Consider the following 23,911-nt stretch of genomic DNA (forward strand, 5'->3'; position numbering starts at 1 on the left):
TTCTACCAGGAACGAACAACAGCTCAGTGACTTTTTCTATGGCGATTTACCACCCGGAAGCAGCCTATTTTAGACCAGTGTGCTTTTCACAGAAGAAAACTTTCCTGAAGTATATCAGTCTGATCCTGCCAAGTAAGGTCAGTCCAGCCCCGAAATACCAGGCAATTCTCCTCTGAACAAGGAACATGAAAACCCCAGACGATCGTTTCGGCCTCCTATGGGCCTCGTCAGTGAGGTGCAGCCACATTCCTCTAAGCACACTGGGCAAGGAGTCCATGTCTGGTTTCCCCCATCACCCATAGAGAGACTTCCCCTGGGTCATAATAATTTGCATACAAAGAGAGAAGCGTTCTACCAGGAACGAACAACAGCTCAGTGACTTTTTCTATGGCGATTTACCACCCGGAAGCAGCCTATTTTAGACCAGTGTGCTTTTCACAGAAGAAAACTTTCCTGAAGTATATCAGTCTGATCCTGCCAAGTAAGGTCAGTCCAGCCCCGAAATACCAGGCAATTCTCCTCTGAACAAGGAACATGACAACCCCAGACAATCGTTTCGGCCTCCTAAGGGCCTCGTCAGTGAGGTGCAGCCACATTCCTCTAAGCACACTGGGCAAGGAGTCCACGTCTGGTTTCCCCCATCACCCATAGGGAGACTTCCCCAGGGTCATAATAATTTGCATACAAAGAGAGAAGCGCTCTACCAGGAACGAACAACAGCTCAGTGACTTGTTCTATGGCGATTTACCACCCGGAAGCAGCCTCTTTTAGACCAGTGTCCTTTTCACAGAAGAAAACTTTCCTGAAGTATATCAGTCTGATCCTGCCAAGTAAGGTCAGTCCAGCCCCGAAATACCAGGCAATTCTCCTCTGAACAAGGAACATGAAAACCCCAGACGATCGTTTCGGCCTCCTATGGGCCTCGTCAGTGAGGTGCAGCCACATTCCTCTAAGCACACTGGGCAAGGAGTCCATGTCTGGTTTCCCCCATCACCCATAGAGAGACTTCCCCTGGGTCATAATAATTTGCATACAAAGAGAGAAGCGTTCTACCAGGAACGAACAACAGCTCAGTTACTTTTTATATGGCGATTTACCACCCGGAAGCAGCCTATTTTAGACCAGTGTGCTTTTCACAGAAGAAAACTTTCCTGAAGTATATCAGTCTGATCCTGCCAAGTAAGGTCAGTCCAGCCCCGAAATACCAGGCAATTCTCCTCTGAACAAGGAACATGAAAACCCCAGACGATCGTTTCGGCCTCCTATGGGCCTCGTCAGTGAGGTGCAGCCACATTCCTCTAAGCACACTGGGCAAGGAGTCCATGTCTGGTTTCCCCCATCACCCATAGAGAGACTTCCCCTGGGTCATAATAATTTGCATACAAAGAGAGAAGCGTTCTACCAGGAACGAACAACAGCTCAGTGACTTTTTCTATGGCGATTTACCACCCGGAAGCAGCCTATTTTAGACCAGTGTGCTTTTCACAGAAGAAAACTTTCCTGAAGTATATCAGTCTGATCCTGCCAAGTAAGGTCAGTCCAGCCCCGAAATACCAGGCAATTCTCCTCTGAACAAGGAACATGAAAACCCCAGACGATCGTTTCGGCCTCCTATGGGCCTCGTCAGTGAGGTGCAGCCACATTCCTCTAAGCACACTGGGCAAGGAGTCCTCGTCTGGTTTCCCCCATCACCCATAGGGAGACTTCCCCAGGATCATAATTATTTGCATACAAAGAGAGAAGCGCTCTACCAGGAACGAACAACAGCTCAGTGACTTGTTCTATGGCGATTTACCACCCGGAAGCAGCCTCTTTTAGACCAGTGTGCTTTTCACAGAAGAAAACTTTCCTGAAGTATATCAGTCTGATCCTGCCAAGTAAGGTCAGTCCAGCCCCGAAATACCAGGCAATTCTCCTCTGAACAAGGAACATGAAAACCCCAGACGATCGTTTCGGCCTCCTATGGGCCTCGTCAGTGAGGTGCAGCCACATTCCTCTAAGCACACTGGGCAAGGAGTCCTCGTCTGGTTTCCCCCATCACCCATAGGGAGACTTCCCCAGGGTCATAATAATTTGCATACAAAGAGAGAAGCGCTCTACCAGGGTTATGTGGGCCTCTAGGTTGGAAATAATCACCTGAAGTTCTATCTCTGTATCCTGTCCCATAATTAATCCTATTAAATGAGTGGTATTGTTTGTTCCTATGGGCAGGATTAAATTGTCTAGGGGTATTATTTCTCTGGTGATAGTAATAACCTGCCTCCGACTCACGTCTTGATGGATAATTTTGACCTACATCAGACTTGCATCTTTCAAATTGGGGAGGGAATTATAAGGATATTCCTAATACCTATCATTAGTGCCCTCATACTGCTTAGGGTAAGGCTGGTATTTCCTTTCTTGATATAAAGGATTGTGATTAGTAATATAGGAGTTTTTATGGTTTTTCCTAAAAAAAATATTTTTATTTTTATTTCTATGATGGTTAACTACGATCCATTCATTATTCATCGGACCCTCTATGGTGGGAGTAAATCAACTATTATGATTGATATTTTCCTGTGCCACCGGACATATAAGCTGGGTAGTTTTCTTTTTATTAAATGTGTAAACCTCTCCTTTCACATAATCCTCCTCATCCCTGGCAATTTTATAGTTTTTAATCTCCATCGGTTCACCCTGATAAGAGTCTGTCTTTTGAAGGACCATTTTATTCAAATCGTCATAAAGTTGTAAAGTTCTAAATTTGTCTAAACTAGTTTGGATTAAATCAATCTCCTTAGCTGTGATCGGTCATTAAGTGCATTTTCCCATTAAGAAATGAGATTCAAATCATCCTTAAAGTAACAGCTCTTAAAGATCCTCAGGTGTCGTAGAACCTGTTTTCTATCTATATATCTTTGTAAAATTTCTGGCAAATAAAGCATGGATGGAGAGATTCTCAATAGAATATTCCTCATTAGGTGTTACAGTTATAGGTGTAATATAGGAGACCAATAATAGTCATTTATTGTTTCTTTCATTCATAGATAACATGTTAAAAAAAAAAAAAAAAAGAATTAAAGTATGATGACAACCAGTGTTAATTAAAATAATATTATTATGATGATCATGATAAGATTAGTCTCGTAATTAGACTAAATATTTATAATATGTAATCAAAACGTAATATATCTACCCTAAGGTATGCTAATTAGTGAGAATGGGTGGTACAGTATTAAAATAAATTGCAATTATACCTAAAAGGTCGAGGCCAGACCTGGGTAATGAAGATACCAACGTGGAAAAAAACAACGTGAAAATACTAGGTTTCTAAAAAATGTAAAAGTGTATAACTACAAAAGTTGTTAAAGAACAAACAGATCATGTTGATATTGTTACTTCATATTAATGTTGATATTGATATTATTACTTCATATTAATAGTGCAACATAATAAAAAATAGACACTAATTGATTGTGCTAATAATATAGACATGCATAAAAAGGCTGACAATGAAAATAGAATTAACCAATAATAGATAAATGCATCAGACCATTACCAGAGTCCCATTACAGTATATGCCATACATTTGTTGGAGTGTGTAGATGCCAGATCGAATAGGAGTCAACAAAGCAGCAATCCTCAAGGCCAAAACAACAGCAAGAAAATCAAATGAAATTAGAACCTGTCGATTCTTAGGAGGTGCGCTAGTGTGTAGAAGGAGAAGAAGAGGAACAAGATCCGGCAGCACTCTTAGAAGTAAACGTGGAGAATGGATCCTGTAGGAACAAGGAAATAGAAGTGGCGCCACATAGGGTGATAATGTAGGAGACAATAATGCCTGTAGCAAGTAGCCCCCTCCAGATGGCTACTCACATACGCAGCGGCACAGTCGGAGTGCCTCACAGAACGGTACGGGACCAAAGAGTCGCCCGAAAGACTAAGGCGGAACGCCCACATGCCAACGTCAGAGTACGTGGATAGGAGCACCAGCCGCCACAGCGGGGCTCCCTCGGGTCTTTACAGATAAAACTCTAAATCTAGGCGATAGATTGCTGACACTGTGTCCTGCTGCCATAAAGTGTCTTGCTACAGGCTGGTCACTCTTCTTTTTCTTGATTGCAGCCCTAATGGATGATCTATGGTTTGCCAGATGTGCTCGTGCATTGTCTTTTTTTTTTTTAATTTTTATTTATAACCAGTAATGAATAACAAAATATTATACATATCTTTTGCCATGCAGGGCCACGGTGGAAATGTTCTGAAACAACACAATTTTACAGTGTGGTATAAACCTACAATGTTAACCTAAATATGTACAGTTGACATAGCATATATATTCCAAGACCGCAATTTAAGATACACCATAAGATAGATACATCATTTTATATATCCTATGTATTCACATTATTGTTTTTTTTTTGTTTAAAACATAACATAAAAAAGGAAAGAAAAGAGAAAAAAAAGGAGAAGGTGAGAAAGCTCTTTTTTTCCCTTCTCTTCTCCCTCTTTTCTCTTTCTTTTCTTTTTTCACCGGTCGACTTCACTCTCTTCTGTCCAATATTGGCAGGGTGCCAGGAATCAGACTGAGACGAAAAGTGCAAAAATAATCACACCTTTATTAATAGCAAAAAATAATAAAAAGTCCACAAGTCAAATAACAAGTCAGGAGTCAAAACCAGAGATGGTAGTCAGACGAGCCAAGTCAGGAGCCAAAGCAAATAGTCAGACGAGCCAGAATCAGGAACAAGGAAAACAGCAGAGTCAGTAACAAGCCAGGGATCAGGGACCAGGAAGGATGTCAGGCAGCCAGGAAATACTCATGAGCTTTCACAAACAGGTCTGAGACAATGCAAAGCATACTGAAAAGAGGCCCTTTAAATAATAAGTGATGACATCACAATTCTGAGACTGCATCCTGTCTCACATGGATGATGCACACCAGTCTGGCCATAAAAGGAAGTGCAGGAAATGAGCAGCATCCCCCACAGTGCACCATAGTCAGGAAGAGAGGTAAGTAAAATGGCTGCCAGCAGCACATGGCAAACACAACAGGGAAAAAACCCTCACAAATATTTGGGGAAGTGGACAGCATATATATTTGTTTGTACAAATACAGAATTGAGTAACGGTTTAATCAATTTTTTTGGGGATGATTTTGGTAGAGACAGAATAAAAGATTCCCATTTCCTGAAAAAGGAGACTAGATGCTCTTCATAAGGTTATGGTAAGTTGAATTACTCTGCCGTATATTGTGTAATCAGAGCATATTTGAAATGAGAAAATTTCAGGTTACGTCCAATCAATATAATTCCACTAGATTTAGAGTTTTGCGGCCAAAGGGGTGCGTTAGCTATGCATGTTTTTTCCCCCCGCACCTTTTAAACAACGCTGGTATTTAGAGTTCTCTGAAGGGCTGCGTTAGGCTCGAAAAAGGGAGCATAGAGCATAATTTACCGCCACTTCAACTCTAAATACCAGCATTGCTACGGACGTGGCCAGCTTCAAAAACGTGCTTGTGCACGATTCCCCCATAGGAAACAATGGGGCAGTTTGAGCTGAAAAAAAACACCTGCAAAAAAAGCAGCGTTCAGCTCCTAACGCAACCCCATTGTTTCCTATGGGGCAACACTTCCTAAGTCTGAACCTAAAACCCTAACATGTACCCCAAGTCTAAACACCCCTAACCTTACACTTATTAACCCCTAATCTGCCGCCCCCTCTATCGCTGACCCCTGCATTCTATTATTAACCCCTAATCTGCCGCTCCGTATACCGCCGCAAACTACATTATAGGTATGTACCCTTAATCTGCTGCCCCTAACATCGCCGACACCTATATTATATTTATTAATCCCTAATCTGCCGCCCCCAATGTCGCTGCTACCTACCTACACTTATTAACCCCTAATCTGCCGAACGGACCTCGCCGCCACTATAATAAATGTATTAACCCCTAAACCGCCTCACTCCCGCCTCAAAAACCCTATAATAAATAGTATTAACATCTAATCTGCTCTCCCTAACATCGTCGACACCTAACTTCAAGTATTAACCCCTAATCTGCTGACCGGAACTCGCCGCTACTCTAATAAATGTATTAACCCCTAAAGCTAAGTCTAACCCTAACCCTAACACCCCCCTAAGTTAAATATAATTTAAATCTAATGAAATAAAATATATCTTATTAAATAAATTAATCCTATTTAAAGCTAAATACTTACCTGTAAAATAAACCCTATTATATAGCTACAATATAGCGAATAATTATATTGTAGCTATTTTAGGATTTATATTTATTTTACAGGCAACTTTGTTTTTATTTAAACTAGGTACAATAGCTATTAAATAGTTATTTACTATTTAATAGCTACCTAGTTAAAATAATTACAAAATTTCCTGTAAAATAAATCATAACCTAAGTTACAATTAAACCTAACACTACACTATCAATAAATTAATAAACTAAACTACCTACAATTATCTACAATTAAATCAACTAAACTAAATTACAAAAAAACAAACACTAAATAAAAAATAAATAAAAAAGATTACAAGAATTTTAAGCTAATTATACCTACTCTAAGCCCCCTAAGAAAATAACATAGCCCCCCAAAATAAAAAAATGCCCTACCCTATTCTAAAATAAAAAGTTACCAGCTCTTTTACCTTACCAGCTGTTAAATGGGCCTTTTGCGGGGCATGCCCCAAAGTCATCAGCTCTTTTGCATTTAAAAAAAACATACAATCCCCCCCAACATTACAACCCACCACCCACATACCCCTAATCTAACCTAAACCCCCCTTAAAAAAAACTAACACTAAGCCCCTGAAGATCTCCCTACCTTATCTTCACCACGCCGGGTATCACTGATCCATCCAAAAATGGGTCCGAAGTCTTCATCCTATCTGGCAAGAAGAGGACATCCGGACCGGTAGACATGTTCATCCAGGTGGCGTCTTCTATCGTCATCCATCCGGCGTGGAGCGGGACCATCTTGAAGCAGCCGACGCGGATCCATCCTCTTCTTCCGGTGACTCCCGATGAATGAAGGTTCCTTTAAGTGATGTCATCCAAGATGGCGTCCCTCGAATTCCGATTGGCTGATAGGATTCTATCAGCCAATCGGAATTAAGGTAGGAAAAATCTGATTGGCTGATTGAATCAGCCAATCAGATTCAAGTTCAATCCGATTGGCTGATCCAATCAGCCAATCAGATTGAGCTTGCATTCTATTGGCTGATTGGAACAGCATAAAATAAGTTAAAATTAAGCATAAAATTTACGTGGTGAAAGATCAAATTTGTTAGCTAATTCTGCATAGGTGATTGGATATCCATCTATTCCCAGTATTTGACTCATCCCTTTTAGTCCTCTTAAATCCTAATCTTTAAAGATCCTATTTGAAAACCCAGGACTGAAATTAGGATTGCCACAAATAGGCAAAAATTGTGAGATATACGGGAAACATTCTAACTCAACACAAAGTTTCTGCCATGCTACTATAACATTTTTAAACATACTTAAATAGAAAGTATTTGAGGGAAGAGAAGTTAATGGGCAATGTAATAAAGCCTTCAGATGGAAAGGTGCCACCAGTTTGGATTCCCAAATAAATGTGGTAATTTGTTCTTTCTCGGTTATCCAATCTAGGGCAATTCTTGCCAAGGCAACAAAATTATAATCTTGAATGTTAGGAAGCGCTAGACCAGCTGCCATTTTAGAGTTCATGAGCCGATAGGTGGCAATCCGTGGTTTGGCCTCTTTCCATAGAAATCTGGAACAAGCTATATTGTACTTAAGAATATCCAACTTGTGGATAGGAATCAGAATATTTTGAAAAATATATAATAGTTTGGGGAAAAGAATTGTTTTGATCAAAACAATGCGGGCTGTTAGAGAGATAGGCAGAGAGGTCCAATTCTCTAGCTTTTTTATGCAGTGCTCCAGGCAGTGTACATAGTTTAAATGGTACCATTCATCGGGATTTTTAGATAGTCTAAGACCCAAATATGTAATTTGGAATACTTCAGAGAATGGATGCTTAATTCTAGTTGTAGGATTCTTGTGCAGCCATAAGAGTTCTGTTTTGTTGTGTTAATCTTATAGCCTGAAATTGCTCCAAACTGAAGAATGATATTCTGTAGTATTGGGAGAGTATTCTTAAGATTAGTTAGGAATAATAAGAGGTCATCTGCATATAGTAGCATGACCAAATTGTCGCCTGCCAGTGGAATACCTTCCAATTCCTGCCGAAGGAGTATGGCTAGAGGTTCTAAACAAATATTAAATAATAAAGGAGAAAGCAGGCAACCCTGTCTAGTCCCTCTATGCAGAACAAACCGTTGGGAGATCATGTTGTTAATAATGATCGCTGATGAATGGGTACTATAAATTAATCGGATATAGTTGTTAAAATATCCTATCAGCCCAAATTGTTCCAGAGAGAAAAACAAATGATCCCAGCTAATCTGGTCAAAGGCCTTCTCTGCATTGACCGTTAAGATGGCCTTATCCGAAGACCCAAGAGATCTAGAAGCCCTATATTTATTCCAAAAAAAATCTAAAAGCACTAAGACCTTCCTCGTATTTCTTACAAGATTCCGCCCTGGCATAAACCCCGATTGATTTTCATGTATTAAGTCCCCAATATGGGGCTTAAGTCGATTCACTAGAATAGCGGCTAAAAGCTTATAATTGGCATTAAGAACTGAAATAGACCTGTATGAACTAGGTAGCTTGGGGTCTTTGCCCTTCTTTAAAATTAAAGAAATGTTGGCAGCGACGAAATATGATGAGCATTCCGTATTTTCAGAAAAATAAAAATTAAATAACAAAGTGGGGGTAATGTGGGTTTGTAAAATTCTATAGCATTCTATGTGGAGAGCATCCGGCCCAGGAGCTTTGTTTAATTTGGCCTTCTTAATAGCGAGTAAAATATCATCTTCTGAAATAGGAGTATTAATACACATCAAATACTCTACCGATAATTTGGGTACTTTGATCTTATCCCAAAATTATTTTTTAGTAGCTATACTATGGGATTCTGCTTTATACAAGACATTAAACAGTCAAAAAACACTCTTTCAATATCTGAATGATTAGTAAATCTATTCAGACCCTTTTTAATGGCAGGAATAGTATTCCTAGAGCTAGATTTAGTGATTCTAGCTAGGAACTTAGCAGATCTTCCACTATATCCACCGTATAAAGCTTTTAATCTTAGTTCTTCTAGGGCACTATTCTGCTTAAGGTAAATATCTCGAGCTGCTTTTGCTCTCACATATATATCCCAGTGGAGTTTAATAGGGTTATATATATAGGTTCTATAAGCGTTTTTTAACTTGATTGGCTAACTGCATTTCAATACGACTGAATTTTTTCTTCTGGTGAGACATAAAGCATTTGATCTCACCACGCAAAACAGCTTTGGCCGTCTCCCAGAACACTTCTATTTTCCCGAGATAATTTGCATTATAATTGTAGAATTCTAAGCACTTTTACTCAACCAACTTTGGAAGCTAATATTATTACTTAAATGTTTAGGGAAATAGATGTGATTATTAACTGAACCTTTCCTATCAGAATTACAATTTAACGCTATGGTAGCATGATTCGAGATTATGATATCCTCAATTTTGGCCACCCACCTCCACTTAAGTAAAGAGTCTGAAATAAAAAAATAGTCAATTCTGGATAATGATTGATGTACTTTGGACATGCATGTATATGCACGCACATCTGGGTTCTGAACACACCATACATCAATGAGATCCAATTGCGAACAACATTTTTGAAGAATCTGTACTTTCCAATCCCTGGAGTTTACAGATTTTTTTGAGCTATCTAAAGTTGAATCAGCTAATAAATTAAAGGCCCCGGCTATTATTAGATTTTGTCCTATATATCTATGTAATTTCACTGTTAGATTAGTCCAAAAATCACGATCAATCTGATTAGGGCCATAGATGTTACACAATATAAATTTGATCTTATTAATAATTATTTCCACAATTAAAAACCGGCCATCGGGGTCAACTTCTGTATCTACAATATGGTATTCTAGTTTTTCATTCAAGAGTATAGCTACCCCCTTTTCCTAGAGTCGTGTTTGGCGGCTCGTGCATTGTCTAAGGTTTTTCCAACATAAAATCTTCCACAACTACAGCTTAGTAGATATATTACATATTTTGTTGTACACATTTATAAATTGCCTGATGGTGTATCTCTTATTTTTATGTGGATGACTGAATGTAGGTCCAGGTATCATAGAGCTCCAGGTAGTGCATCATGTACACCAAAATGAGCCAGTTTTCTTAATTTGATGTAGCCTAGTATCTTTTTTGTAATAGTCTGTAGGATATGTAAGCAGAATAGTGTGTAGGATCTGTAAGCAGATATATAGACAGACAGATAGATACAATACTGCATATATGATTATGATATATGATATGAAGTCAGTGTTGCATGTCATCCAATGGATACCAATGTCTCCCACAATTGTGATGGGAGCTAATTGGTCTCTATATTTGTAAATCATAAGCAATAATTAATAAATAGGAAACTTTAGAACAGATGTTTTACACAAAAAGCTCCCTTTAGCATAAACATTCAACACCTTAGAATCCAAAACGTATTTAGTTCAAATAAACAGTATTAATAAAGAGATTGAGGCCCCTTGTTTCTGGCGAGCCTGTTGCCATTTATCGATGTGCGGCGGACTTGAAACGCTACATTGTATTATGTCCACTCGTACTTACATAAATATACCCCAATGTATATTCATATTTAACATGCTGGCCAATGCTTAAAAAATATTGGATACAATGCATGTGGAATCTCATACAAGCTGCAATTACTGTAATTTATTACATTATACACTCATTTTTTCTTTGCATACATGTTTTGAAGATGATCTCTTTATATAGCCTATAAAGGTTGTTTTTTTTTTTTTTTTTAAATGTATAGTTTTGCTTATTTTTAAATAACATTGCTCTGATTTTTAGACTCCTAAACAAGCCCCACAATTTTAGGAGAATACTGATGTATACCTACTCCAGCTTGCTCCTGTTTGTCTAAAGGGTCTTTTCATATGCAAATTAAGGGGGAGGTGGGAGTGTCTTATTTCCCACTTGCAGTGGGCTTTCCAGTTACCTTTTCAACAGAACTAAACTGAGAGCTTCTAAGTACGTTTTTAAACAGTTTTATACTGGATTTTTATATCAGTATCTGTGCATCTTATGTTTTTTTTGTTTGTTTGTTTTTTATTAAATATCTTTATTAAACATCCATTTTCATTTACAGAAAAAAGGGGTAGCAGGACCAAAAATAAAAATCATATCATTCATGTATACAAAGCCTACAACTATTACCAAACAACAAGTTGTATAACATAAATTTTGATCATATTATGTGATCAGTCAAATTCCACAACCTTAGCAAACGAATAATGGATACTTTTCTGGCTAATAAATAAAAATAGAAGAGAGAAAAGAACGGGGAGAAAAAAAAGGGGGGAAAACAACTTACTCTCCAACCTCTAACCCGCCTCTCTAAAGTTCGCAACCCACATAGTAGGAAATTCATTTAATAGTACCAAATCAGCAAAACATTTAGAACTGAGGAAGGGGGTAAGGATCACAGAAAGATGATAGGATTTAATTACTAGCAGCCAGCTGTATATATATTTAGAGATTTTTTTTTCTGTAGCTAAACGTTTATAAAAAGATTCAAATATTATAGGTAGTTGAATAGGGACCTATCAGTTAAAATAGCAATCTTAAGAGAGTATTGGTATTGCGGTGCTATAGCACTGGCTGTCTTTAAAAATATTATCTGGTCTGGCGAAAATTGTAAAGATACTTTAAACACTTGACTAAACCAATACTGAATTTTCTGCCAGAACTGAAATACTTTAGGACATAACCAGAAGAATATTTTAGCAATACGATATCGACATTGATTACAAACAAAAAGCTGCTTAGGAAAAAAGTGCGACATCTTAAGCGGTGACAAGTAATAATTATTAATAAGTTTAAAATGTGATTCTTTCCAGCTTGTGGGAATAAAACATTTATCTAAGGAAGCAAAACATTGCTTAATGGTGTCCGCCTCAATCCCCAAGAACATACTGGTCCAAACATTACATAGATTATCAAGGAGTGGCAAGCTTTGTTTAGCTACCATAAGATCATACACTAGGGAGATTGAAGTGTTGCCTCTCATATATCTATTAATACAAATATTAATCTCTGCCCAAATACTAAGAGCCGTCTATGCTTTATAATAGTGTCTATTGCATGCAGTTATTTTAAAATTGGTGTGTACTGTCCGTTTAAAACCCAAGAAGGCAATACAATTTGAGAAGTTAAACTTAATTGGTATTCCATTATGCATCAGACTCAGAGAAGGATAATGCAAATAATACTAATAGAGAATATCACAGGGTATTTCTTTGCATAGCTACATTTCCTTTATGGATTTTGCTAAAAAAAAATAAAAAAAAAATACTCTCTTGACAAAGAAAGACACAAATGAATTATTTTTTTCTTGTGGCACAATAACAACTCACTCCTATTTCATTGAAATGTCTCTCTCAACCATACCTCCCAATATTTTTTGCTGGAGATCTGGGAGTCTGGAGATTGAGGAGGCCTGTCACTGTTTTGTGGGCGGGTTAGGAGAGGGTCACAGATGGATAGTGGGTGGGACCATGGGTGTGTCTTGATAACTGGGGGCGCATGTCTTAGAGGTTTATAGGTGTTTCTGGGCTGTCTATGGGTGGAGTTAAGGGAATTTCAGCAAATTGAGACATATGGTATCTCAGCAGGAGCTCATAATCTGGGAATCTTGCTCACAAATAGTGACATTTGGAAAATCTGGTCAAGTAACAATTGTTTCCTTCTTCTACGTCTGTGAATCTAAGTGCGCACATAGACAAATAAATATTTACAGAAGATGATATATCTGCATTAATTTCTAATATAATTGATTATCCGATAATTATGTCTATCAAGAAATGACTGAGATTACAGTAACATTGAAGGATAAACTGATTTTATTAAAAGTGGGAATCTTGATCATTTTTTTATATGGGGATATTGGGGTCGAATTATCAAGCTCCATAACTTGTCCGCTTCTGAGGCTGCGGACATCAATCCACCCGATCCTATCAGATCAGGCTGATTGACACCCCCTGCTAGTAGCCGATTGGTTGCAAATCTGCAGGGGGTGGCATTGCACAAGTAGTTCACAAGAACTGCTTGTGCAATTATAAATTTGAACAGCATATGCTTTTGGTATTTCTCAATGTGCCGGGGACATGATAAGCTACATCTTCTCATGTCCGCTCGCACTTTCATAAATCAACCCCATTGACTGGTTTATATATTATATATCAGGGTTGTTAAATCCCATTCCTCATGACCCACTATCAGTCTTAATATTAAGGATCACCTTGGATCAGTACTGGTAAATTAAGCACAGTTAGTGAGCAAATGATTATTGTAACTGAGTGCAAATATAGAAGCAGTATTGATTGCACTTCTCTTGTAATCTATGCCTAAATGTATTTTTACATTGTTTTATAGTTTTATAGTTTTCATGAACATAAAAAATAAAATTTGAGCTGTTTGATTCAATGCCTATAAATGTTTTTGTTTTTATATCTATTCAAGACCCCTCGCTCTGTATGTAGCGAGATCTGTCCTACCGGATCTCGGAAATCACTACAGAATGGTAACCTCTCGTGTTGCTTCGAATGTGCTCTTTGTTCAGACGGAGAAATATCAAACATTACAGGTCTGTGGAGCAACGTAACAAATCAGCTTATAACGTATGTAATGAAAATAGTTTCATAGTGATTATTGTTAATATTATTGTGATTATTGTTAATAACGATAATTAATCGTTATAAATAATAGCAGATTTTTCATAGTCTTCCTCTATAGGCAAACCTTATAGTGTGGTAGCTGTAAAGCATATTGTTATTTTAAAATAAGAACCTAGAAAAGTACAATAAATATTTGAAGTGCATTTGGATTCGGACAAACGTAGAAAAATAAAGTTGTCTTTCTATATTAATGATGGTTTGTATCAGTGGTACTAGAACATGATTTAATGTATTTAAGTTGCTTTTGAGATAATTCTCTGCTGCACTGAAGACATTACCCATATGCAATAGATGAAACATAGACTTTCACTAACAAACAAAAAAATCAAAAATGTGTATTTGAGACATAAATGTGTCTAAAAGAAATTATTTGTCTGTTTTACATCTATTCAAAATCCCTCACAAATGTATAAAGCCTATGCTATTTTAATAACATATGAACCAGCTGATCCCAATTAGAACAAAAAGGGCTAAATTACAAGTGGAGCACTATTTAAAGGGACACTGAACCCAATTTTTTTCTTTAGTGATTCAGATAGAGCATGCAATTTTAAGCAACTTTCTAATTTACTCCTATTATCATTTTTTCTTCGTTCTCTTGCTATCTTTATTTGAAATGAAAGTTCAGGACCCTATCCACCAATCAGCAAAAACAACCCAGGTTGTTCATCAAAAATGGGCCGGCATCTAAAATTACATTCTTGCTTTTCAAATAAAAATACCAAGAGAATGAAGAACATTTGATAATATGAGTAAATTAGGAAGTTGCTTAAAATTGCATGCTCTATCGGAATCACAAAATAAAAAAATTGGGTTCAGTGTCCTTTTAACATTCCCACTCGAGTGCTAACATTGGGTAGCGCTAGTATTACAAGTTGAATGTAAAATGTTTTTGCTTGAGCTCTATAATCAGAGTCCTATAACACAAAATGAGAGGCACCTCATGGTCTATACATATAAAAATATTTATAAAAGAAGTTGCACCCAGGTGGTAAATCGCCATTGAACAGACTAACAATGGTATTGAGCTGGTTGTTCGTTCCTGTGAAGGCACTTCTTTCTGTGTGTATATATATATATATATATATATATATATATATATATATATATATATATATATATTATATTTACAGTAAATACACTTACTTTATTAAATTTGAATATTGCATAAATATGTTTTTACATGTTTTGATTTAAGTACTGCAAAGGGTTCCCATGCACTTATATATCTGTACATATGTTTTTAGGTTTTTATATGTGTATTCATGTCCGTAAATACATAAATATACAAATAAATACATAAATACATATGTACACACATAGAGACACGCATATATATATATATATATATATATATACTGTATATATGCATACATCTTTAGACATGTATATTTATGTATCTCAATGTTAAAGCACTTTGCTTTTAGGACTTTTATGTGCAATATTTTTTTGAATATTTTTTTATTAGATGGTGTTATTATGAGTGTAAGTATACTTTGTAATTTATTTTTGATATGTTATGTGACACTTTTTTTATTTAGTAAAAGAGTTAACCACAGCTCTGAATATGCTGTAATCATTCTAGCGTAAATTGCGATTGTGCTGAAGCGATCACGTTTACTTTCAACTTGTAATATGAGCAGAAAACTTGACATGTGCAAAACAGCTGCCATAATTGCTCCTGTGTAACTGTTAATGCTACACTCATAATCTGACTCAAAAATATTACGGGAAGAACACCATTCTGTGTTTAATAATAAAGTGAGAATTTTTCCTTGAAAAGAAAACATTGATCCCAAAAAAATACAAATAATAAAAATAAATAAATAAGTATTGCTTGCGGTAAGTGCAGTCTCTATAGCTATTATAATTTTTTACTTTATATTGGTCTATCATATTCCACATAATATTTAAATCATTTATCTTAAAGGAATCAACAATGGTATACGCTTTGAAAAAAACAAAAACAAAGTATAACATATAAAGGGTCAGATTACAAGTGAAGCGCTTAATATCACTTTGATGAAAGCGATATTTGCGCTCCAATGTGTAATACCAATGCACGATAATGTGGGCCGGTATTACAAGTTTTCCGCAATGCAAACGCAGGCGCGTTATAATTTAGCGCTCCACTTGTAGTCTTGCCCTATATAAGAAATAAGTAGAGGGTCTTACGTTTACAAGCCCTTTATATAAAATGTATCTTGATATATTTTTCGTTTTCTTTGTACCACTTCTTTCAAGCAGCAGAATATCTACAATTTGAAATAACTTTTTTTTTGCCAGAGTACTTTAAACAAATATATGCTGAGAAATTCATTAAAAAGTCTATATTTTCAATAGTGAATGCTATAGTGAATACATTATGTGCAAATACATTTTATATTTACTATTTTCTGTTTATTTTTTTTAGATATGGACAATTGTGTGAAATGCCCTGATGGCCACTGGCCAAATCTAAATAAAGATATGTGCATCAGAAACACTATAGACTTCCTCTCTCTTGAGGATCCCTTAGGATCAGCATTCGCAGCTATTGCTATATTGTTCTCTTTAATTACTAATATAGTCTTTCTGGTGTTTGTGAGAAACAGAACCACTCCAATAGTGAAAGCCAATAATCTTAACCTCAGCTACATCCTTCTTGTTTCACTGGAGATGTCCTTCCTGTGCTCTTTATTTTTCATTGGTCATCCAGAAAATGTTACCTGTATTATAAGACAAGCAGCATTTGGTTTCACCTTCACTGTTGCAATTGCATCTGTTCTTGCCAAAACATTGACAGTTGTATTAGCCTTTAATGCAACAAAACCTGGCAACAAGTTAAACAAGTGGATGGGATGTAGAATGTCACTTGGACTGATTATTGCATGTTCTCTTGGGGAACTTGTGATAGATGTCACTTGGGTGGTATATTCCCCACCATTCATGGAATTTGAAACAAAGACAATACCTGGAAAAACAATTGTGCAGTGTAATGAGGGATCAATGTTGGCATTTTACCTTGTTATTTCATACATTGGCGTGTTAGCCTTAATAACCCTAATTGTTGCTTTTATAGCCAGGAAACTACCAGATAGCTTCAATGAGTCTCAGTATATTTCCTTTAGTATGCTTGTAGTCTGCAGTGTCTGGGTCTCATTTATCCCAACCTATTTGAGCACCAAAGGCAAGTACATGGTGGCTATGGAAATATTTACAATCCTGGCTTCCACAGGAGGCTTATTGGGCTGCATATATTTTCCAAAATACTACATTATAATATTAAAGCCTGAACTTAACATAAAAATACATCTGACAGCTAAAACATCATAAGATAGTAGAACATACAGTTTATCTATGAATACTAGTTTTATAACTGTGTGATAATGTTAAGAAACATATTACCTATTAAAGGGACATTGTATCATCTAAAGGGCATCTGTTTATTCAAAGATAGGAGGGTCAATTACTTGCTACACTGTTTTAAAGGGACACTGAACCCAATTTTTTTTTCTTTTGTGATTCAGATAGAGCATGACATTTTAAGCAATTTTCTAATTTTCTTCATTCTCTTGGTATCTTTATTTGAGATCCAAGAATGTAAGTTTAGATGCCGGTCCATTTTTGGTGAACAACCTGGGTTGTTCTTGCTGATTGGTGGATAAATTCATCCACCAATAAAAAAGTGCTGTCCAGATGTCTGAACCAATAAAAAAAGCTTAGATGCCTTCTTTTTCAAATAAAGATAGCAAGAGAATGAAGAAAAAAATGATAATAGGAGTAGATTAGAAAGTTGCTTAAAATTGCATGCTCTATCTGAATCACAAAATAAAAAAACTGGGTTCAGTGTCCCTTTAAGTGATTTTCCTATAAAATGTAATTTTGAGACTTTCAGATAGCTTTAAGGTATTAAATGCAATGTTTCTTCTGAAGTACACAAGACTGTTCAAGATTGCAAAAACAGTTCAAATACATGAAATGCTTGAAACATTGGCCTCACCCACTGGCTTCCATTCAAAGGCAGTCGAGGCAAAAAACACTGTATGACAGTTTATTTGTACGCCAATCCAATATATCAAAAGTTTGAATAAATAAATCTCTCAAATTAGTAAACAACATAACAACAACAATAATAATAATAATAAATAAATACGTAGAAATTGAAGAAAAAGAAACAGGTGTTATAACACATATATCTGGGAAGCAAAAGATATTCATCCACGGTCAGTGTAAAATATAGTATAGTACTGATTGACTTTTATTTTTGAATGTAGGTTTTTCCATTAACCTTTAATACCAATTCATAAGCAAAGCTTAATTTGATATATTTTTTTATATATATAATTAACATGTTTAAATACCCAAATTCTACAACTATGATAACAGTATCTACAGTATCTAGGTGAAAAGTAGTATTACATTTAAGCACACACACACACACATATATATATATATATATATATATATATATATATATATATATATATGAAGAAAGGGGGTGGTAGGTAGTTGCGCCAAAATATGAGTAGAAGTTGTTGTGTAATAAAATGCTCTATGAAAATGTCCAATGCCTGCTGCTATTAGTGGTGTCTCATTCCTCCTTGGCGAGACTGGAATTGGGAAAAAAGTTGAATAGGGTATGTTCTAATAGCGCTTGCAGAAGATGTTCCTCATGAGCAAGTGGAGGGGAGAGAAACAAAAATGGGAATGTCCCCAGATGAGTGTTGAATGATTAGAGATCAAAATAAGTGATATTAAATGCTCACCTGTTAGATCACAGGGATCAGCGATCAGCGACGAATAGATGCTAGTGGTGTGTGTAAACAACAGACACAAATACCACATATGATGGAAAATATATATGAGAAGGAGTGTATAGAGGTAATGTTAATGTAATTATAGATATTTAGAACCGGAAGGCAAACAATTAGTTACCGTGGAACCGGAGTGTACTTGTGGGAATCTCCTGTTCTTACCACACTGTAATTTTGGACAGAGGGTAAAAGTGAAGGAAGTTCCTATTTAATATGAGCTGATATCCAGAAATAAAATATATAAAAAATATACATGAGCCAAAAAATAAATATATTAAAAACAAATTTTATTTTTATTGATAAACAATAGAAATATAAAAATGTGTTAAAAAGTAATACTGGTGTAGTGGATATGATACGAGAGACTGTTTGCAAAACGGGTACAACCGTAAACGGTAAAGAAACAAAAATAGCTGAGAGGAATATCGCTGCACAGAGCAGCTACTGAACAACCTCAGCGGGTAATCGGAATTCCGGATGTGACGTCACGAACGTGCGTCACGTGCCTTACGCGTTTCGTGAGCATATCAGCTCACTTCATCAGAGGCTAATGGCTGAGGTTGTTCACTAGCTGCTCCGTGCAGCGATATTCCTCTCAGCTATTTTTGTTTCTTTGGAAACCAGCAGCGCTACTACTGCACACCACTACTCAAAAGTAAGTAAATTGCCATCTGCACGCTCCCAATATATATTTTGTCATGTCTTTTGGCTACTTACACTTTTATTATATTTTTACACTTTTACACCTTTACCGTTTACGGTTGTACCCGTTTTGCAAACAGTCTCTCGTATCATATCCACTACACCAGTATTACTTTTTAACACATTTTTATATTTCTATTGTTTATCAATAAAAATAAAATTTGTTTTCAATATATTTATTTTTTGGCTCATGTATATTTTTTATATATTTTATTTCTGGATATCAGCTCATATTAAATAGGAACTTCCTTCACTTTTACCCTCTGTCCAAAATTACAGTGTGGTAAGAACAGGAGATTCCCACAAGTACACTCCGGTTCCACGGTAACTAATTGTTTGCCTCCCGGTTCTAAATATCTATAATTACATTAACATTACCTCTATACACTCCTTCTCATATATATTTTCCATCATATGTGGTATTTGTGTCTGTTGTTTACACAAACCACTAGCATCTATTCGTCGCTGATCGCTGATCCCTGTGATCTAACAGGTGAGCATTTAATATCACTTATTTTGATCTCTAATCATTCAACACTCATCTGGGGACATTCCCATTTTTGTTTCTCTCCCCTCCACTTGCTCATGAGGAACATCTTCTGCAAGCGCTATTAGAACATACCCTATTCATATATATATATAAACCCCAGAACTGGAGCTTATACACAATGGCACCGTACAATACAACAAATCCCACTGCAAATTTTGCGAACATATATATGAAAATAACACAGCTAGATGTAAAAGCAAAACATACAATGCCATCAAGGGATCCTATACATGCAGATCTGCAACACCCGGTGTACAAAATACAGTGTACAGTACAGTCTGTAACCAAGGTTGCTACATTAGAGAAACTGGCCTTAAAGGGATATGAAACCCAAACATTTTCTTTTGTGATTCAGATAGATCATACCATTTTAAAAACAGTTTACAGGTTACTTCTATTATCAAATTTTCTTCATCGTTCCAATGATAGTCTGTGTTGAAGAGATACCTAGATAGGCCTCTGGAGAACTACATGGCAGGAAATAGTGCTGCCCTCTAGTACACTTGCAAATAAAAAACATTAGTGCAAAACTGCTGCTATATAGTGCTCCAGAAATGGGCCCGCTCCTAAGCATATGTCACTGCTTTTCAACAAAAGATACCAAGAGAACAAAACATGAAAATAGAATTAAAATAGAAAATTGTTTAAAATTGCATGCTCTATCTGAATCATGAAAGAACAATTTTGGGTTTTATATAACATTAAGCTGCATCTCAAGATGAACCAGCACAGACACTCATTCAAAAACCAGGAGGAAGACAAATACTGTACCCCAGTCAACATCATTTCAGTCAGACCAATCAATCCATCAAAAACCTCAAAATGAAAGTACTTAAAGGGAATTTTTAGGACTCTCATAAACAGAAAACATTTGAGATGAAAATGATTTCAATGTCATAAAGTAGGGACTCTGGTTTTCTGATACTTTATATGAATATACTTCATATCTAACATACTGTATGTCTAGTTTTTGTCACTACTCCCTACAACACTTTTATTTGAGCTAATTGCTATATACACATAGTATGCAGAGGTGTATGCTTTTTATAATTACAGGGAGTGCAGAATTATTAGGCAAGTTGTATTTTTGAGGATTAATTTTATTATTGAACAACAACCATGTTCTCAATGAACCCAAAAAACTCATTAATATCAAAGCTGAATAGTTTTGGAAGTAGTTTTTAGTTTGTTTTTAGTTTTAGCTATTTTAGGGGGATATCTGTGTGTGCAGGTGACTATTACTGTGCATAATTATTAGGCAACTTAACAAAAAACAAATATATACCCATTTCAATTATTTATTTTTACCAGTGAAACCAATATAACATCTCAACATTCACAAATATACATTTCTGACATTCAAAAACAAAACAAAAACAAATCAGTGACCAATATAGCCACCTTTCTTTGCAAGGACACTCAAAAGCCTGCCATCCATGGATTCTGTCAGTGTTTTGATCTGTTCACCATCAACATTGCGTGCAGCAGCAACCACAGCCTCCCAGACACTGTTCAGAGAGGTGTACTGTTTTCCCTCCTTGTAAATCTCACATTTGAGGATGGACCACAGGTTCTCAATGGGGTTCAGATCAGGTGAACAAGGAGGCCATGTCATTAGATTTTCTTCTTTTATACCCTTTCTTGCCAGCCACGCTGTGGAGTACTTGGACGCGTGTGATGGAGCATTGTCCTGCATGAAAATCATGTTTTTCTTGAAGGATGCAGACTTCTTCCTGTACCACTGCTTGAAGAAGGTGTCTTCCAGAAACTGGCAGTAGGACTGGGAGTTGAGCTTGACTCCATCCTCAACCCGAAAAGGCCCCACAAGCTCATCTTTGATGATACCAGCCCAAACCAGTACTCCACCTCCACCTTGCTGGCGTCTGAGTCGGACTGGAGCTCTCTGCCCTTTACCAATCCAGCCACAGGCCCATCCATCTGGCCCATCAAGACTCACTCTCATTTCATCAGTCCATAAAACCTTAGAAAAATCAGTCTTGAGATATTTCTTGGCCCAGTCTTGACGTTTCAGCTTGTGTGTCTTTTCAGTGGTGGTCGTCTTTCAGCCTTTCTTACCTCGGCCATGTCTCTGAGTATTGCACACCTTGTGCTTTTGGGCACTCCAGTGATGTTGCAGCTCTGAAATATGGCCAAACTGGTGGCAAGTGGCATCTTGGCAGCTGCACGCTTGACTTTTCTCAGTTCATGGGCAGTTATTTTGCGCCTTGGTTTTTCCACACGCTTCTTGCGACCCTGTTGACTATTTTGAATGAAACGCTTGATTGTTCGATGATCACGCTTCAGAAGCTTTGCAATTTTAAGAGTGCTGCATCCCTCTGCAAGATATCTCACTATTTTTGACTTTTCTGAGCCTGTTAAGTCCTTCTTTTGACCCATTTTGCCAAAGGAAAGGAAGTTGCCTAATAATTATGCACACCTGATATAGGGTGTTGATGTCATTAGACCACACCCCTTCTCATTACATAGATGCACATCACCTAATATGCTTAATTGGTAGTAGGCTTTCGAGCCTATACAGCTTGGAGTAAGACAACATGCATAAAGAGGATGATGTGGTCAAAATACTAATTTGCCTAATAATTCTGCACTCCCTGTATATCTGCTGTTTAATGTGTTTATTGTTTTTCCTAAGTTCATTTTTTCTAACCTCTCAAACAATCTTCCCCTTTTGCTTCCATGCCGATGGTACTATGTACAACACCCCACTCACTCACCCCCCTCCATTTCTCTAACTACTTCTTGTTTTAAGTGGTAAATTCTGTTATATTGATTAGTATTGCTTCAGATCTAGGGATGAGAGGAAAGTTCTTGAAAGACTTTTAAATAACGTTAGTACAATAAAAAGGTATAATTGCATACTGCAAAAACTATGGTTATTTCAAATGATGATAGATAGATAGATAGATAGATAGATGGATAGATAGATGGATAGATGGATAGATAGATAGATAGATAAATAGATAGATAGATAGATAGATAGATAGATAGATAGATGATAGATAGATGAATGAACAAGAAAGTCTTTTCTATTTTGTGCTGTATGTGAAGTACACAGTGGTTAAGGCTGCGGCTCCTGGAAATTCACTACCACCAGTGGCAAAATCTAAAATCCAAGAAGGAGGGAAAGTGCAGCGCAGAGCCACATGGTAGAGGAGAGAGAGAAACAACTCTTGATGGTGTAATATGTTAAATAACAAATGTGAGCAATGCTTAAAGGACCAGTCAACACAGTAGATTTGCATAATCAACAAATGCAAGATAACAGGACAATGCAATAGCACTTAGTCGGAAATTCAAATAAGTAGTAGATTTTGTTTCCGAAAATTTTAAAAGGTATGTCTTTTTCCACTCCCCCTGTACCATGTGACAGCCATCAACCAATCACCAATGCATGCACGTACCATGTGACAGCCATCAGCCAATCACAAATGCATACACGTACCATGTGACAACTATCAGCCATTCACAAATGCATACACACTTATTCTTGCACATGCTCAGTAGAAGCTGGTGTCTCAAAAAGTTTAAATATAAAAGTACTGTGCACATTTTGTTAATGGAAGTAAATTGGAAAGTTGTTTAAAATGGCATGCTCTATCTGAATAATGAAATTTTTATTTTGATTGAGTGTCCCTTTAAAGGGATCAGGGGGTTTTATTAGAGCAAATGGGGGCTCATTTTACTTACGGAATTAAGTGTATCTATGTTAAATTAATACGGAAGTAAAGGAGCATTGGTACTATTATACTAACTAATCGCATATAATAGCCACTCTTTTCAACATGACTTTAACAAACCGATTATTCTAATAGCATGTTGGCAACTATACTGATAACTTATGAGCTATAGTATATATTTCAGCTAACGCTATTTTATATGCCCTAAATATGTGGCGCTAATGAAAGTATCAGCTAACTCAGTTCAGCGCCTGTTATCTAAGAACTTTGTAACGTTTATTCAACGCCAAT

General features: G+C 36.6%; 1 protein-coding gene across 1 annotated transcript; it reads left to right on the forward strand.

The window, feature by feature from the left end:
- Nucleotides 1–3,819: 3,819 nt before the first annotated feature.
- On the forward strand, nucleotides 3,820–23,475 carry LOC128666081 (vomeronasal type-2 receptor 26-like; the record flags this gene model as incomplete). Its single annotated transcript, XM_053720471.1, has 4 exons — nucleotides 3,820–3,954; nucleotides 13,660–13,783; nucleotides 16,288–17,156; nucleotides 23,455–23,475. Coding segments are annotated over exons 1-4 (1,149 nt in total), but the record flags the coding sequence as incomplete, so codon positions are not given.
- Between the last annotated feature and the right edge of the window lie 436 nt (nucleotides 23,476–23,911).

Source organism: Bombina bombina, chromosome 1 (genome assembly GCF_027579735.1).
Source record: "Bombina bombina isolate aBomBom1 chromosome 1, aBomBom1.pri, whole genome shotgun sequence".
Classification (NCBI taxonomy): Eukaryota; Metazoa; Chordata; class Amphibia; order Anura; family Bombinatoridae; genus Bombina; species Bombina bombina.